Source organism: Anneissia japonica, unplaced genomic scaffold (assembly GCF_011630105.1).
Source record: "Anneissia japonica isolate Jap-2015-1 unplaced genomic scaffold, ASM1163010v1 scaffold522_len1101056_cov227, whole genome shotgun sequence".
NCBI classification, from domain to species: Eukaryota; Metazoa; Echinodermata; class Crinoidea; order Comatulida; family Comatulidae; genus Anneissia; species Anneissia japonica.
The window spans coordinates 742,579-760,205 of record NW_022756123.1 but is presented as its reverse complement, the minus strand read 5'-3'; the positions used below and the strand labels follow the sequence as shown (position 1 = coordinate 760,205).

The following is a 17,627-nucleotide window of genomic DNA, read 5'->3' as shown; positions in this document are numbered from 1 at the left end:
TTTCTTATTGTAAATACTCCTATGCAATACTGTAGTCCCCTGGTATAAAATTGACAGATCAGTTAGACACTCTGAAAAGATCGATTACGCCCTTTTATATAATAAGGCCATAGGCATAATGAGTACTGACTTTGTTAATATCGAATGGGTTGAAATTGCGCACAAACTTCAAACTCTTGGCCTAACATACAATGCCAGAGGAAAGGATATCACGTTTTAGTCACCAAAAAGGATTTTCCACGGACGCACAGAGTAGGCCTTCGAATAGTATGGCCCAAAACGAACGAGATTCTGATCTCGAAAATCTAGACACTTCGTTAAGGCTTATACAGTACAAAATTTAAAAAAGCTTTAAAATGAAGGACTTTTAAATGAAGTTTATGTATATATACTAATATTTTGCGATTCTTGGGTTTTTAAAAGCAATCTTGGGATTTTTTAGACCCAATCTTGAAATTTGATTTTTCCTAGTGGTCACGCTGCATTTAGAGACAGAATTATACCCCGACGACATCAAAGTAAGTACAGTAGAACGTAGGCCATAGGCCTATATTTTAAAAAAAAATACATTTTGTTAATTATTATTGGTTGGCCTAGGACGTAGGCAGGCAGACCAGCTTTGCCGTCGAAAGTCCTGGGATTCGACGATGACGTCAGTGCACATGTTTACAAACGCCATTGATTGGAATGAAAATAGACGCGCTGAATTTCGTTTGTTTTATGAAAGATAGTATTTATCGAACATTTATCTATATAAAAACAAGATTAATATTGTAGAAATTGTATTTCTAAAGATTCATATATAATTCATATTTCATTTAGTAGACAATAAATATTCAGTAAGATGCTAAAAACGATTATTAATTCTGAAATGTGCATCAAATCTCAGCTATTATTAATCAGTATGTATTAGGTTAAAGTCTTAAAACAATAATTTCGAATTAGGCCTAGTAAACAAATAATTGTAATTAAAGTTTAGGTTCCCATGATGTCAGATGACGTATTCAATATGATGCTATATTTTGGAATCTGACTTAATTTAACGATGGCCCTGTCAGTTGTAGTAATGACAATAATTGTGATTTTTTAGCCATTTAGTAAAAATAGTACAAGATGAGAGTCAAGAAGAAATTCAGCTTCTACTTTATTTTGTAACAGGCAACTCTATTTTTTTATATAGGCCTACAGGAAGATTAATTTTTTTAAGTTAATACAAGACAAAACTTCTTAAATGTTTTATATATTATAATAATAAGTACATAATTCTTTGTAAATTACTTTGTAGGCCTATAAATAGCTTGTTTTGTTTTATAATAATAAATGTGTTGAGTATATTGATATTGATTGTGCGATGAGGATTTTTTTGTCTTTCCGTGTGATTAAAACATGCCATTTATCAGAAAATATTTTCCAATTTTATTATATTACCACCTTTTATTACACAGATCTTTTTCAAAACATAACTGCTTTTATAACATTATATAGACCCATTAAACACAAAAACTGCTCTGGCTTCGGGGGCTTCGCCCCACCGGGGCCCTTAAGCAATCCCCTGGTCCCCACGCCAAGAGAACCCCCCCTTGAAATGACCTGGCTACTGGGCCTGATATGCGGCGTTACTGCTGCTGTTGCTTTTGCCGTTTTTGTTCCAGTAAGCATCACAGCGCTTACAAATTTATATGATTAATGAACTGTGGCGCTTATGACAATTATTGAGGTGCTAAAATGGTACCATTTAGATCAGCCTGAATTTTTGCATCGTTACTATTATTTAATTCATGAGGTGACACAAAACATTCATCATTACTCTAATCACAAGATCAAAAATTGTAATAGAATATTATCATTTTTTAGTATTATTAAACAAAATGTGTTAATTGTTATATTTTTTATGTTTGGCATTTTAGACATTCCATCGTGACCTTAGTAAAGAAGGCAGTTGCTATATTGCAGAGAATAAAGTAGTAAATAAGGGCATCCCATACTCAGACAACTTCCATGTCCTTGGACGCTGGTGTATCACCCGGGTTAGTGCAAATAAATGTCGTTTATGGTAAGAATTACCTGTTGATTATTTCATTTTTGTTTGCCATCTCATTCCTGAATCTTGCTTGAGTTTCACTTGATTGTTTCTTTAGTATGGTGTGAAATCTAATATCAATCATCAGTATTATGAGGAAGTAGGCTGCTTAGGCCCAGCAAAGGAGATCCTCTTACATCACGTGGAAATCTGCCTTTGATAACAACAGCCCTCTGTGAATCTTGAAGAATATCTCAATGTGCAGAGGAGTAATAAAATGCTCACATTAAACTGACTTTCAGGCTTAAACCCAAGACAGAAACACAAGTTTAATGTCCAGCAGGGGATAGGTTGCCATTAATTAACTATTTTATAATACTATATACAAAATAATGTTACAAAAACAAAAACATTGTGTAGGCCTGTGAGATGGCAAATATTACTTTCCAATTAGGCTTAAATAATACATAATTCCACCTTGTTTCCAATGTTTTTCTATTGTTTCTGATGTATTTCGTCTTGTTTCCAATGTTTTTCTAAAGTCCCTCATTTTGTTCCCACAGTGTAAATGCTGATGTTTGCTTCAGCAAGGCTTCCTGGCTGATAAAGAACTTCATTGAGAAACAGGTGCATGTTGGTCTTAAGAGTGGGTATATTTTTCTAGGTACGTATGGATGTCACAGGGAATATTAGTTTAACTAAGTGATCATGTACTTTCTTAGGAAGTGAAGGTAATATACATAAATCATTCTAAACTGAGAGCATTCTTAAAATATATGGAAAGGCCTCTTACTTAAACAACCTTCACACACTTCAATCATCTGTTTACTTTGCAAATATAGCCAAATTAAGCTGTTCATATGAATGCCTTTTAAATTCAAAATGACATATTACTATGGTCATCTAATTTGACTATTTTGCGATCTCTGCAGGTAGATATCTGAGAGAAAATCTTGAGGTAGAGAGTGGAAAAAGAAGGAAAACAAAACGTCGAAAACACCCAAGTACTAAGGAGGAGGAGAATGAAAACACAGCAGCTCAGCGGTTGCTTAAAAAGAACATCTCAGTACAAGGTCAAAATACAGGTTCGTTAGAATACATTTAAGTGAGCTTGCAGGTAGAAAATTCAGTGTCAGCATATACCTGCAATAATTTATTTTAATCCTCAAATCAAATTGGAATAAACTAGAAAACTGAAGTGAACATTTTTTTAATTATTCAAGTTTTGAGCTGTAGTTTTACACCACCTGATTTAATATATTCATTACTTCATTTCCACAGGATTCTTGTCGTGTTTGCGTAGTGCGCATCTCAATTCACGTCCCATGATGCTTTTTGTCTGCTTAGTTCTTTTTCTCTTGGTATTGGTAAACATCTTGCTGTACTCTCAGCTGCAGCATCTCGAGCAGAAGACAGCATTAAACAGAAATCTCTGGTCAAAGAGTGATATCTTTGAGAAGCTTGACAAAGTGCCGGCAACTGATGAAGAGTGGAGAAACTTAATAAAACAACAACAGTTATTCCATGAAGAAGAACTAAGCAAATGGAGAGATATCATTGGCTTGTGTGTACAGCTCATGAAACAGGTTAGTAAAACTGGCATTTTGGTCATGTACTATTTTATATTAAACTTTTATATTTTACATAAAATGCTAATATCAACTTCATCATCATCATCATCATCATCATCATCATTGTTTAAAGTCTGTTTATCCCCCACCCAAGTGGGATAGACTGTGAGAAGCTCACACAATTAACTGTATGGTGGATGTATTTTGTGAGACCACTTGGTCTGCTCAGCCACTACCTCCAGATTAGAATTGAATCTGCGGAAGTAACCCATCACAGCATCCCACCATGATTTAAGTGGGTGACCATGAGTCTATGATACGCTTTGTATACGTGTCCACTTCACTACACTGAAAGATGGCCATATCAGCAAAAGTGACTGTAGTATAGCGTATCAGTTGAGTGGATATTTAATCGATTGAGTAGTGCTTTTCTTGGTGTTCTGTCATGTTGTGCAAATCCAGCAATTCATTGCATGATCAGCTTGACAAAACTGTTTAAATCTCTCTTGCTTCATACTGTTTTTTTTATTTGTTATTTTTTGTAGATGGAGACTGCGCTGGAGGACCTTAAGGAAGATATAGATCCCATGTCTTCCATAGTGAAGCTGGACAAGTATGTAAGTGATGCAATAGATACTCCAGAATCATCATATGGCACAGAAACTGAGAGTAGGCCCCCTCCAGGTTAAACAATATCATCACCAAGAAAACATAACAAATCAATATAATATGTAGAAAATATAGACATGTCATAGATATATAATTTATCAAATGTTTACAAATATTTTTTAATTTTAAATTTTTTATTTCTATCATTACCGATGAGCCATACCATTTACACTCGAAAACACATGTTGAAAATTGATTATTAAAAATATTATGAAATAAATATATATAAGGACTGTTATAATATATATAAGGACTGTTTTTAAGTCAATTTTATCACTTACCTTTGAATTTTTGGTTGAAATTCTGTAATGAATTTTGAAACCATTTAAGTCTTTCAAACATAATTTGAGTGGTTGAACATGTGTGCCATAAACCCTAATTGGTTGATTGATACATTTTCAAATCATTTGGCTTAAAGAAATCAAATAAATGGCTCTAAAGTATGTATCATATGTATAAAACTCAGCTGTTATAATGAAAGTAGTGTCCAAGGAATACTGACCAATAAGCATATACTTGATGCCATAAATAAGCCATCCAATAGAGGAATGACAAATTTTAATATTTTCAACAGATCACAAGACTGGGTTATGTTTAATGTTCTTTTGTTATTGCTTCGTTATTCTATATTATTGGCGTGTATTGCTATGAAATTTCCTTGGGGTATTTTGATTTTGTTCACCAAAGTTCTTGTAGAGACTTGGTTTGCACCAGTAGTCCAGTACCATAAATCTGTAACTTTTATGTGTTAAACATTGTTAAAAATGATAACATTAGATGTTCATGTCCATCCTACTGCAACTTTATGCACACAAAATCACTCCTTCAGACCTGTCTCTGCTTAGATATTCTGTTTTAAGTATACAGTATACCTGTATCTAGTATTGTAAGTTGGACTTGTCAGAGTGGGACAGTAAAGATTTAGGGATGATGCAACTGTGAATACTTTTCCCCCAGATTATTCCAGGGTGTAATGTAAATAATATAAGGGGAATTTATTTTAGATAGTGTAAGGTTGTTTAATGATCAATCCAGAGTGTGAAAATATTTAAATCTTGTAAGACTTTACTAAGGCCAGTTCTGAGTGCATAAAGTTTTAAGTACCTCTTGTGTACTGTATACCATAAATGAACCTAAATAGAATTAGTGGCCTCAAGCTTGAGTGTGAGGGTAAGATTTTTTTTGGTTGTATTATGTACAATCTCACCGTGTATCCTAAAACTGTTTAATAAGGACACTCATTCAAATAATCTTATTATTTTACTTCAGATGAATCTAAGTTTGATAAATATATATTTAAAGTGGATGACTCCATGTTTATATATTTGCATATATCTAGAGAAAATGTTTAATCGATATTTTTTATAAAACAATACATGTTTAAATTTATATGTTTAGATTATTTGTGTGCAAATGCTTGACTTAGTAGGCCTACATAAATAGATTTGGAAATGTATGTGTTGCCAACGCCATGCACAACAGCTAAATCAAGATAGCGCTATTGCTTGATGTTTTTTGATCATGATAGCTATATAGTTGCTGATAGTTGCATTTAAGTGTGTGGTGCTTTTATTTGAAGTGTTCCACCTGTATCATATCAATCCTCACATTTCTGAACTTTAATTTCACTTGCTGCATATTTTATATACAGTAATAGTTTTAACTTGTGTGTTGATTGGTGGCAACATTCATAATGGCTGTAAAAATACCATTTGAAAGCTTTGACAAAATATGATTGGAGGGATATTGTTAAAGATCACATTCCAAAATTGTATGAATTGTATCAAATTTTGTTTGTCAATCCAAATCAGGTAAACTTGAAACATCTGGACATGAAATTATTGGGATTGGTGCAGTTTTGTTTTAGAATAATATATAATATAAAAATGGACATATTAAAATATTTTGGGGACACATGGTAGCTCCACCAGCCTTATTCCACCAAATCATGTTATTTCAAAAATATTTTTGTACGTTCCATAAATCCATACATCCAAAATATTTAGTATTTAAAGTCCCACCATTTATTATTTCTTCGCTCTGGTGCTACTCTCCTAAACCCAACAAAAAAGGTCTTGAGGACTGATGGCCTTAACTTGTCTCCTTAGTAAAAGGCTTTTGTGTGCTGATGACCGTAACCTGTCTTCTTAATATTGGACAAGATTTCTCTTCTTTTTTTTTTTAGTATTTAATATTGTTGGACAATCAGATTGTATCACATTTTGATATGGATTCAATTTTATTTGATTTTAAGAATGTTTATTTTCAGGAGGACTTCGATTCAGTTAAGAGTTTAACTTTGGCCTTATTATATTTTAATAAAGTATTCATTTGACAAAGATGAATAAAATAATACAATATTATGTCTCTGCTACTACTGTTTTGCTTGAAGATGAAAATATTTCTATAACTTATTATACAAACTTAAGTCTTTGCAGCTTTTAACAAAGGCGGCTATAATTATAAATACATTAAGTATGCAGCACTTAAGTATAATTAAATGTAAAGTATATTTATTGACAAGAAAACAAACATGTCGTATACCCACTTGATATGAGCGTTATTCCCATAAGCTTTTTAACCAAATAATGGTTTTTAAAAAAATGAATTTATTTGTGTATAATATATGGTTATTCTTATTTAAAATAATAGAGTTTATCTAGGTCATTTATTGATTCAAAATTAGTTGATAATTTGTGGTTGTTAATTTCTGAGATTACATGTTCACAGAAGAATAAAGAGCTTTTTCTTGGAAACGTTTCTTTCTCGAGTCATTATTGTTTATGTTGATTCCATGATTAATTATTCTAATTAGCCAATCATATAAGGTGTTTAAATTTTATTGTTAATCTTTTGATATCATAAGGCAAACCATTATTTATTTAGGCCTAGACTACTAGGGGATTTTATATAGAAAACTTCCTGTTCCATGTGAAATTAGGCCTTTGGATTTATAATTTTGTAAACATGCAAAACTCTACAACTGCACATTTGGTTCAAATTTTGGCATTTTTTATGAGGTTGGTAAATGTTCTTTGATTAGCAAGGCAACTGTGTGTTAGTTGTAGAAAATAAAAACATTTACTTCTCTACACAGACAATTTAATTATAGGAAATGACTTCACACAAGTATTGATTTCAGTATAGTTTATAATATTACAGTATATAGTGCACTAGCTTCAGCCTTGTATAACTGGTTATTGTTGATATACTGTAAGGTAAGCTAATGCATTAATCGAATACAGTATTGAATATATATTGTATAAGCTATTATATTATAATTATATATTCATCTCAACACAAATATATATTATATCATTAAGGCCATTACAAAACATTAGCACATAATCACCTTTTAAATCGTTCCATCACTGTTGCCCAATTAAATGTTATAGCAGTTATATTGCTTAGGCCTACATCAACTGCTAGCTAATAACGAAATATTTTACATAAACATATACTACGTTTAGCATGATGTATTATATAAATTGTCTTATATGATTATCATATTTAATTAATATTTTAGTTGGACTATGACACGTATCATTTCGTTGATTTTATTCAGGAATTAAAATCACAAAACATTTCTTGAATGCAAAACAAAAATAAAGAACAGATATATAATGAAGAACAACAGATATTAAAGATATTAATTCCTAGGCTAACCCGACAAAGTTTTAAAATACTGTATAAAAAAACTTTCCATTGGGGCCATTAATTTCCACCGGAGCCCTCAAAGTTAGATGTGAATTGGTACCCCTATTTTGCCTACCAACTCTTATTTACGTTAGGGTATTTTTTATGGAAAGAATATAATTTAGACTTATGATTTTGTAATGTGTTGAATTATGCTCAAATAAATTTGAATTTAATTGAATTGATTTAAAGTATAGTTGCAACAACTGTTTGAATCGTCACTGACAAAGTACGGTACAATATAGAATTTATGGACGGACATGTCAGGCATTAATAATTTATAATTGTATGATTAAATACTGTACAGTGAATAATGTTACATAACGTTAGTGACTAGTATTTCTCAGGCGGCCTGACATCTAGACTATTGTACAAGCACATCTGCCACAACACGACTCTGGATATTCCGGAGCATACACCAGACGCTCGTGTCCATAGACCCAGAATGATTTTATTCTACGTTTCCACACATACTGCCCCTCCACCACAGGTAACGCAAACAGAACATGACGCTGAAAAATGGTTTAATAGAATTTTAAACATAAGTAATTATGTAAGTATTCTGTGGAATGCCCTCATGTTTTTGGGGTTTTTTTTGTTTTGTTTGTTTTATAATCTAATATAAAGCGCATGGAGGCGCAGCGCAACATGCGCTGTAAAAATGTAAATAATTATTTGTATGCAGACAAACCTTTCAAATATTGCAAATAATTTCTGTATCAGCACAGTTCAATGTTATTGGAGATTTTATTTTATCCGATTTATTTACTGGTCACAGTGGTTCCGCGTATTGCAGTAATTAGGCTTTTTACTATTATTTATTCACTCGCTCGACCACTGACATTGATTTGCAGTAAAGGTAATTTGGACTGTTGCCGTTGCGTCTTCAGAACAATAAATAATTCATTGTGTTATTAAATGTTAGGGGAAATTAAGTGTAAACGAAAAATAAGATGATCTTATACCTGTTGGATGATACACTTGGTTGGTTCCTTTGAGTGCTTGGTTACAAGTGAATCTGATGCATTATTTACGTCTCCAAATGAGTAGTTTATAATCGGACTGACCTGGGGAAAATGTTACATGTAATATATTTATTACAGAGAGGAAATATACAGAGCACAATTGCGAGGGCTCAAAGGAAGAAAGAAATAGGAATTAGACTGGGAAGAGATGCGATTTGGAGGACAATGAAAACCCACGGTTCGAATAGATGGCGGCATAGACGCTTGATCACACATAGGAAGGCAAACATGATTACACCCTGTTTTTTTAAACTCGCGTGTAGTGGGACATGCACGCATTCCTGATTATTTAAGGTATTAAGATTCATGGTGGTGCATCATAACTCTTTGCCTAGGTTTTACGTATCCTAATTTTAAAAAAGTAATCTTACCATTATATTTTCAGTTTCAATAACTTTGCTCTTTTTTAGCTTTTGAAGACTTTTTGTCGACACTTTAGTTGCATTCAACCATACCTCATCTTCCAATACGTTACTATAGAAAAACACATATATAACAGTTAGGTAACTTTTTAACAGAATAAGAAATTAGCGATTCAATCATTGCATCCATCCCTCTACACCACAACTTCACAAGAAGAAGAAGAATGTGTACGGTATTTTTTTCCGCACTGCATGTTTACTACAGATGTAAATCATATGTAATGTATCCATACTTACAAATCAGATATTAATTGTATGTAGAAGTGTAACTGTTTGTACCCCTGGCATACTGAGCAAACGATACACGCATGACCTCGACACAGTTGGCAGCGACGGTTTCCCGATCCAGCACATTCTAAGCAATTATCTGCTTTAGCCTTTCCAGTTCCTTTGCACTTCTTGCATTTTGTCTGGATTTTAAATAGTTTTACTTGTTAACTTTTACCTATTAACTTGTCGTTCAGTTATTATTCTATTAGGCCTATCTGAAATTGGTCTTCACTAGTAAGATGTTAAATTCACATTAGCTGACTTGCGTTCTGTCGATCAAAAACGAATAACATGCGTTATGTGTCGTTAATAATATTTACGTAAACCATGCGTAAACTTACCGTTCCGCGTCCCAGGCATCGATAGCACTTATTGAATCCCCTTCCTGTGCAACCATGACAAGTCTGAAAATGTTCAACACCATTGTTAAAATAATAAGGGTGCGGTGTAAACACTTGATTCTTATTTTATTTATAAAATACACCGTTTAAAAATTCTACATACCTCAATGGTTGATGATTGTGGTACAGTGCATTTCTTTGTGTGTTTCTTCCACAAGGAATCTGGACTGTTCTTTACTTCCCATATCGTGGGAGGGAAAGGGTTGTTCAGGTTGTCAATCTTCTGACCTATCAGATACAATACACTACGCTCCTGTTATTGTGCCTCTTTATTGTTTTATCAAATTTTAATTTTATCATCATATTCAAATATTTAAAAGTCAACTATTTATTGTTTTGAGCAACATTTTCAGGGCCTATAATGTTTCCAAAATTGGCGGCAAGGCCCCCAAAGTGGTCTCAAATCAGAGAAGTCTCGGAATTAGATGGGTCTAGAATTGGAGGATGCACTGTATTATTACTACGGTTGCTGCTGCTGCTGTTGCTACTACTGCTACTGCTACGGCTACTACTACTACCACTCCTACTGCTACTACTACTACTATTGCAATACTCCAGATTGAACTGGATGTTACCTTTAAAGGGTTCGAAGAGTCGGATTGTTTGTCTTGTTTCCGTAAATGTACTCAGCTTGTACTGAAAAAATGTATTAACTAAATAATTAATTTAGTTAAATTAATTAATTTAATATAGCTGTGTAATTTAAAAGGCCTAAGTGATAATTATTATTATTATTATTCGTTTTTTATTATTGGTCTAACAAATATGATCGGAATAAAAATATATATTCAGTTTAACTATTACGCTTATCCTAATAGCCTATTTTCCAATGTAAATATTTTACTGCTATGACGATTTTAAGCGTTAATATAAATCAGCAATCTATAATTACCATATTTAATTAACATTCACAATCAACTGATAAACTCACCTGGTGGACAGGGACATTGATCACCTTATCCACCTCTAGGTCATTGATAACCCGTTTCCCATAGCAACACTTGTGAGATACATGATCCTTCAAAACACCATGGGCATCTGCTTTGGAAAGTGGAGCAGGTAATCTAAAAATCAAAATAATTATTTTTATTATTAATAATAATAATAATCAATAATAATAAAAATAATAATAATAATAATTATTATTATTATATAATATTATTTTAATATTTTTTTCCCTCACATGAAACAGCAAGTAAACTCGCCACTTACACGATGAGAATGATGCTTTATAAACTAAGCTTCTTTATGATGCTTAGGGAGTAGATTTGTTTTAGTCGTGAGAAAAATGCCTGGCGTGACATGAATTGCACCCAGGATCCTGGGATCAGAAGGCAAGCATCTTAACCACTGAGCTATTCAACTCCACTCCTTTAGTGGATTTAGTTAAATATAATGTAGCCAGTTGCGTATCTAGGATTTAAGTGTGAGAGGGTGAACTTGGTTGAGGGGTGGGGGCTGCTGTCCAACTACGAAGGTGTCTTGGTGAAATACTGTTATCATAATTTTTATTGAATGCGTTAGATCCATCATTTAGAGCGTATCACATTATATAGAGACTATTTGATTACGGTTAATATTTCATATAACCAGGTCTAATTAATTATAATTTATAATTACTTAATTACCATAAAGAAATTGGTTAAATAACGAATTATGCACAGGCCTATTTAATCATAGACAGTGTGACTTTGAACAGACCTTACTATTTTGTTTTGTTTTTGCATGATCGCTGAAATGAATATGAGTTCGTAATGAAATTTGCTAGTGTATGCTATATACATACGTACAGTCGTTGGCCTTTTGTTATATCGATTCCTTTTAAATATCATACCGAAACGTGTTGCACTGCAGAAAAACGTGTTTACTTACTCTTGAAACTTTTGTTGGAAATCTCTTGAAATGGGGACGTCTTTTTTCTTGTGAGGTTTTCCTAAGAAAAGAACATATTTACTCAAGTGAAATTTAAAAGGTCAATCAAATTTATTCTCAAAGGCATAGCCAACTTCATTTAATGTTTTCTATGGATTACTCTGGAATAATATAATAATAATAATAATAATAATAATAATAATATATATATATATATATATATATATATATATATGCAAATAGAATTTAATAAGTATTATATCATTTTATTTTTATCGTATAAAAACAAATCCAAAATGTGATCAGTTTACTAATCATACCTTTACGGACAGTTGTTGTTTCATAGCCAGGAATTGCCTGCAATGCTTGTGTCATCTGATACGACGGTTCCTTGGCGTTGGGGTTGTCCACCACGTCACTGTCTGGTGCGTCTGGCCAGGAATATGCTGCGCTGGTGGCTTCACCAAGAGGAAGAGTCCATGCTTAACATAATAATGATTTAAACCTTAATGTTTATCTAATAATTTAATGAATATGTACATCACAGCCAAGCTATAGACCTCTAACACAGTAACTATTATAAAATATTTAGGAGACAATAAAAATAGGTTCGGTTGCGTTACCATTCGTTGACCAACAACTGTCTATTTTCAACTTCTTAAACTTCTTAAATGTGGGCGCTAACATGTATACAATAACGTATGATGTAATAAATTAAATTGAAACCTATAGCAACGATAAGCCCGAAAGTTATAGGATTATAAAAGTAACTTTCGATTATCTAATACTAATAGGCCTAGCAAAAGAGACAGAAAGCAGTTTCCAATTGATATCATCATCAATGTGTTGACTATGGTTGTAGGCATCATCACGCAACGAGTTATTCAGTATTCAAATAATCCCGATTTCCATAAAATATGTTACACTGTCGCTACAGCGTTTTCACAGCAATCGTTGCACTGCGCTGTCCCGTACGCAACCGGGATGGCTCCCTAATTCCGACCACCGAAATCTATTGATAGCATGTAGCAATTTTATGGAAGACCAGGCTGAAATAAAATAAGCTATAGTCGGTCTTACCTTTGTTTGTTTTTGAGTTTGCTGTGGACGAGTTAGTATGAGGTTGACCTATGTATGTAATCGGAGTTTTTTCTGTCGCTTCGGTTAAGTACACTGGAGCGTTTGCTTCAACATTAGGCATGCCTTGAATTTGAACATAAGTATTTTACGTACAGTTATAGGCCTAGTGTTTTTTTTTTATTATTATTATTATAAATTTTATTATTAATGTAATAAATACTATTATCATTATTATTGTTGTTGTTATTATTGTATCATTACCATCATCATCACCACCACCATCTTCATTATCATCATCCTCATCACATCTCCACCTTCATTGTTATGCTTATCATTGTCATCGTCACCCTTGTAGTTATTGTTAATTAATATAATTGTATAGTTGTTGGTTACTGCTAAAGATGTATTGTCTGTCAAATACAGGAAAGTACCTAAAAAATGAATAGCTCATTCAAAAGAATCATTAGCCCCTTCAAAGAAACAGATTGATAAAAAAAAAAAGTTTTATTTACTTCAAAAATCCTTAAATTGACTGGTACTTAATCAATTTATGGATTTTGTAGTAAAATGCCCGTAAATCGGTGAATCTATTCGTGGAAGCTAATACTCTTTTTTTTTTAACTGAACTATTCAAAATTTTATCTTAGTTTTTGAGGTATTTTCCAATCTTTTGACTGATTAGGCCTACATCTTTAATGTTACTCATAATGCAATTGTTATGGTTATGACTAGGGGCAGGGTGCGGACTGGGTAAAATATTTATAACTGGTCGACAAAATAACTTAGCTGAGGCACTAGTCCATTGATGAATAGCGCTCGTTATTCGACTATGTAATATAATTATTGAGCGCTTCAGAAACAGATTTATATGTAAGCAGTTTTTCATTATTCTGTTTATTATTATTCAATAAGAACTATCTAAATTATCATTTTCCCGCATTGAAAAGCAAGAAGCAGTCGTACACATCGAAAGAGACAATTCGTCACAGTCATGGGCTGTGCTATTGCGACTATCATGTTGCTATTGCTATCTTAACTTGACAGGCATTTTAAATGATTGAATATGTTATTTTTACTCAATTATTCTTTTTTAAGTCATACATGCACGACTCTCATTTAATTCTATATAATTTGTAGAGGGATTTAAACATAGGAATGTTAATACGCAGACCCTAATATAATATTGATCGTATAATATTTTTATATCCTATTAATAATTCATAATTAATCTAATACTATTATAGTAATTATACTTTTCAAAATAGGGTAAATGCTAAACTCTATTCCAATAAATTGAATAGGTTCCTACATCAAAAGAGCCCAACATATTTTTTATACCCTCGGGGCTTATTTGATCATTACGGTTTGAAGTGGCCTAATAGGCCCAATAAAAGTATTAACATTATACCTACCTGGCAGGGAGTCTGCTTGGTGAGTTTCGAGCGTCATTTTCCTTTTCTTTCAGGCAATTATCCACAAGAAACTTACCGAAAAAGATAGGTTCTAAAATTTGTTTCCCATCGGAACGGGAATGCTGACATCACATGTACTAGTCCATTATCAGGATAAATATTATCACCGGGTGCAACACGCCTAACAATTATTCAGTTGACCCATCAGGCCTATACATCAATTATTGATAGCCGCCAATCATGGCAGCGATGATGTATTGATACATACTGTCATTGATGTGGTGCCACCCCGGTGATAGTATTCCGGTTTCTAAGATACCGATATACTTTGACGGTTGTTATCCGATTGTTTATCATTGCTGTGGCAACTTGTGTATTTGTAAATCTGTATTTTGAATACGTTTAATATTAGCCTATATAACTTATATAGGCTTAACACTTGTGCAATATCATATCGCGATAATTAGGTCAATTTAAAAGACACCGCATTGAATACAACAGTAAATATTAACAGAAAGGTGCTCACTTGTCAGTGGTTTAATAGACAAACGTTTCAATCCCTAGTGTTTTCATGCTAATTTACATTAGGCCTAATTATTAATTCAAATCTGATTCAATAGCGGAAAGCCACCATTTATAAAATGAAGCTCAGATTACAAATGCGTACCGTATATATAGACAAATACAACGAATTGAAAAACAAATGTAGCGTTCAAAGAAATTTTGATCTGGGGGGAAAATTGGCCAAACATAGATTTCTATACACTATACTATACAATTATGTTTGCTTTGTACACGAACGAATACCTTGCTTCCTTCGAAATACCCCTTTTATTGTAGGCCTACTGATGAATTGCTATTTTTAATAGCTTATACTTTAATATCTATAAATATTATATAATTATTATTGGTTTTTATCTACTTTCTTTAAGCCTAATACGTGTCAGATAAATCATTAACAGTAATGCACTTCGATATAAGCCTTTTTGAATAAATGATATTAAAATGAAATTTTATGTGTTTTTTTCTTGATAGCAGACTTGTTTGGACTCTTCTAAATAATCTGTCAGGAAAAAATGTTTCAAATGAAAACTTTTGTTATGCAGTTAAGACAGTATAAACAATGGAGTCGATAAGCGTAGGACATTTATCTTCGGTTTAGAATGCAGGACATTAACTATAAGTAGCTCCATAAAATAAATGCTATGTAGGCATATAGGCCTATAAACAACAGCAAGATAGGACATTAAATTCATATACTTATATTTAATACACATATATCAGATAAAACTCTCACATTCTGTATTTTTTCTTTATCTAATTTACTTTCTTTTCAAAACTAGCAATATGATTGGGTAATTGACACTAGATGACACAAGAGCTAGCAAATCTGCTGACGTAAAATCCTTCGTGGAGGTTAACATAAACAGATGGTTCACGATTTAAAAGACACTGCTAAAAAATATCAGTTGTATAATGAAATAAAATTAGGTCCAATACACATAGGCCTACAGTATGTTGGACCAGTGGCGGCGCCAGCGGGGGGCAGGTGGCTTAAGCCCCCCCCCCCGGAGAGGTCAAGCCCCACAAATCGGACAGAGCTCATCGGGCAGTCATACCATAAAAAATATAAAAATAGGCCAACACTAAGCCAACACATCTGTCACAGTATGAGAGTGCCATTTCCAACCATCCAGAGGTTCCTATTCTTAAAAAAATCTCATTTGGGATGAGGGACCCCTCTCAAACCCTTCTCCCAGCTTGGGCCTGCAAGCTCAAGTCCCCCTGTCAGCTGTCAGACAGCTTAGCGGCCCCCCTCCCAGAAATTAATGCCACTGATACCACGATTGGGGAAAGGAGGTGGTTGAAGAATATATACAAATATACATATATATTTATATATATATATATATATATATATATATATATATATATATATATAATGTACAATATATACAGATTAAAATAACCACTGGATACACTCTATTACACAATAGGTAAGGTTTGAAACAAATAGTTGCATATAATATAAATCAAGATAGTCAGTAACACTTTTATATAACAACATTATATTATTTACTGCATTATTCCGCTTGTTGTTTCTGGTTTTTTCCCCATGAATTTAAATAAATCACTATACATCTTAAAAGTTTATCTCAATGTAAAGCATCATGCAACGTGGACTGCTTTCGTATACTGTGTTCCGCTTCAACAGTCAGCCAACGAAAAATCAGGGATATCCAATGGGAGCCCTTTCTCAACAAGCAACTTTTACATGTTAATTTAACTTTTGTCATTTTTATGTTCGTTATTTCGTTTGTTCATCTTTATTCATACCATTCCTTCTCCTATAGAGTTAAGGGTCAATGATTCGTTAAAATGCAATGTCATGTCGTTTTTTAAATAGCTATGGTTCAATTTCTCTTCATTTACAATACAATGTATCGCAGTTGTTCACTTCATTTATAAAGAAAAGGTTGAATGAGAGCAATCACTAAACTGAAGATGGCAGGTGTACTGCCAAAAAATGTACGTTTCAACAATTGTTTTAATAACAAAATCAGATAGGGCTCGCCTACATGGTATTGAGCTTTAAACAGCGGTGTTTAAGTGCTTAGGCAATTGTGCTTAGATTTTACTTCCACAAGAATATTTAAACAAACCCAATAATATGCTTCCATTTAAATTGAAAGGATAATTGGACACTCGACTTGGTTAATACGGTACTAGTATTCACTAATGGCGATGGTACGATTGTATCAAACGATCGGAATACATAGAATGAATTGATTCCAATCGCTGAGCAAATAGGAATAGCCATATACATACAAACTTAGTAAACAAATAACGTCCAGCAATTTGATGGTTTCAATTGAGTAACTAAAAATTCAAGCTAGGCTTTCAGCAGCTGTAGAGCAGTGCCACCCCATGGTTTAGTAGCTAGTAGGCAACACAGGAAGGCAGCTATATCAGTTGATTTAGATTGTGTACATTTAGAGCATATACATTTGATTGGGCTCTGTTGTCAGTAGGACCAACGGCTTAATGTTTCTTCCGAAAGTCGTACGACGTTAACCTGATTTTTATACAGGAAGAGCAACTGGATGGGGTAAACCTCCAAGCACACACATTGATTACAATCAGTTTCATCCAACTGATACTGCTCCCCTGTATTCGTACTGAATGGAA

At 33.1% G+C, this 17,627-nt stretch overlaps 2 protein-coding genes across 13 annotated transcripts in view; one reads left to right on the top strand and one right to left on the bottom strand.

Annotated features, from left to right (window-relative positions):
• LOC117124000 (protein Aster-B-like) overlaps nt 1–7,016 on the top strand; it is a 26,648-nt gene extending 19,632 nt beyond the window's left edge. For all 12 annotated transcript variants that reach the window (XM_033270112.1, XM_033270109.1, XM_033270107.1 and 9 more), the window contains 5 exons: nt 1,908–2,053; nt 2,584–2,684; nt 2,953–3,105; nt 3,302–3,606; nt 4,137–7,016. In XM_033270112.1, the coding sequence (XP_033126003.1) occupies nt 1,908–2,053; nt 2,584–2,684; nt 2,953–3,105; nt 3,302–3,606; nt 4,137–4,280 (849 nt within the window). In that variant the 3' untranslated portion in view covers nt 4,281–7,016. The remainder of the gene's footprint in view (nt 1–1,907; nt 2,054–2,583; nt 2,685–2,952; nt 3,106–3,301; nt 3,607–4,136) is intronic.
• Nucleotides 7,017–7,392: 376 nt separating this feature from the next.
• LOC117124001 (protein SSUH2 homolog) lies at nt 7,393–15,991 on the bottom strand. The gene is made up of 12 exons (XM_033270117.1): nt 14,439–15,991; nt 13,027–13,149; nt 12,267–12,428; nt 11,947–12,007; nt 11,006–11,138; nt 10,650–10,710; nt 10,178–10,302; nt 10,015–10,077; nt 9,641–9,813; nt 9,353–9,455; nt 8,922–9,023; nt 7,393–8,468 (listed from the first exon to the last, which is right to left on the bottom strand). The coding sequence occupies exons 1-12, from the start codon at nt 14,473–14,475 to the stop codon at nt 8,316–8,318; spliced, it is 1,296 nt and encodes a 431-aa protein (XP_033126008.1). The 5' UTR covers nt 14,476–15,991; the 3' UTR covers nt 7,393–8,315.
• Nucleotides 15,992–17,627: the final 1,636 nt, after the last annotated feature.

Bases quoted from the DNA above. Each gene is read 5' to 3' on its own strand.
- LOC117124001 (XM_033270117.1), bottom strand. From the start codon at position 14,475: ATGACGCTCGAAACTCACCAAGCAGACTCCCTGCCAG. The intron at 13,150-14,438 runs GTAGGTATAATG...TTCAAATTCAAG, and splicing joins CCAAGCAGACTCCCTGCCAG to GCATGCCTAATGTTGAAGCA. The intron at 10,078-10,177 runs GTATGTAGAATT...GAACATTTTCAG, and splicing joins CACAATCATCAACCATTGAG to ACTTGTCATGGTTGCACAGG.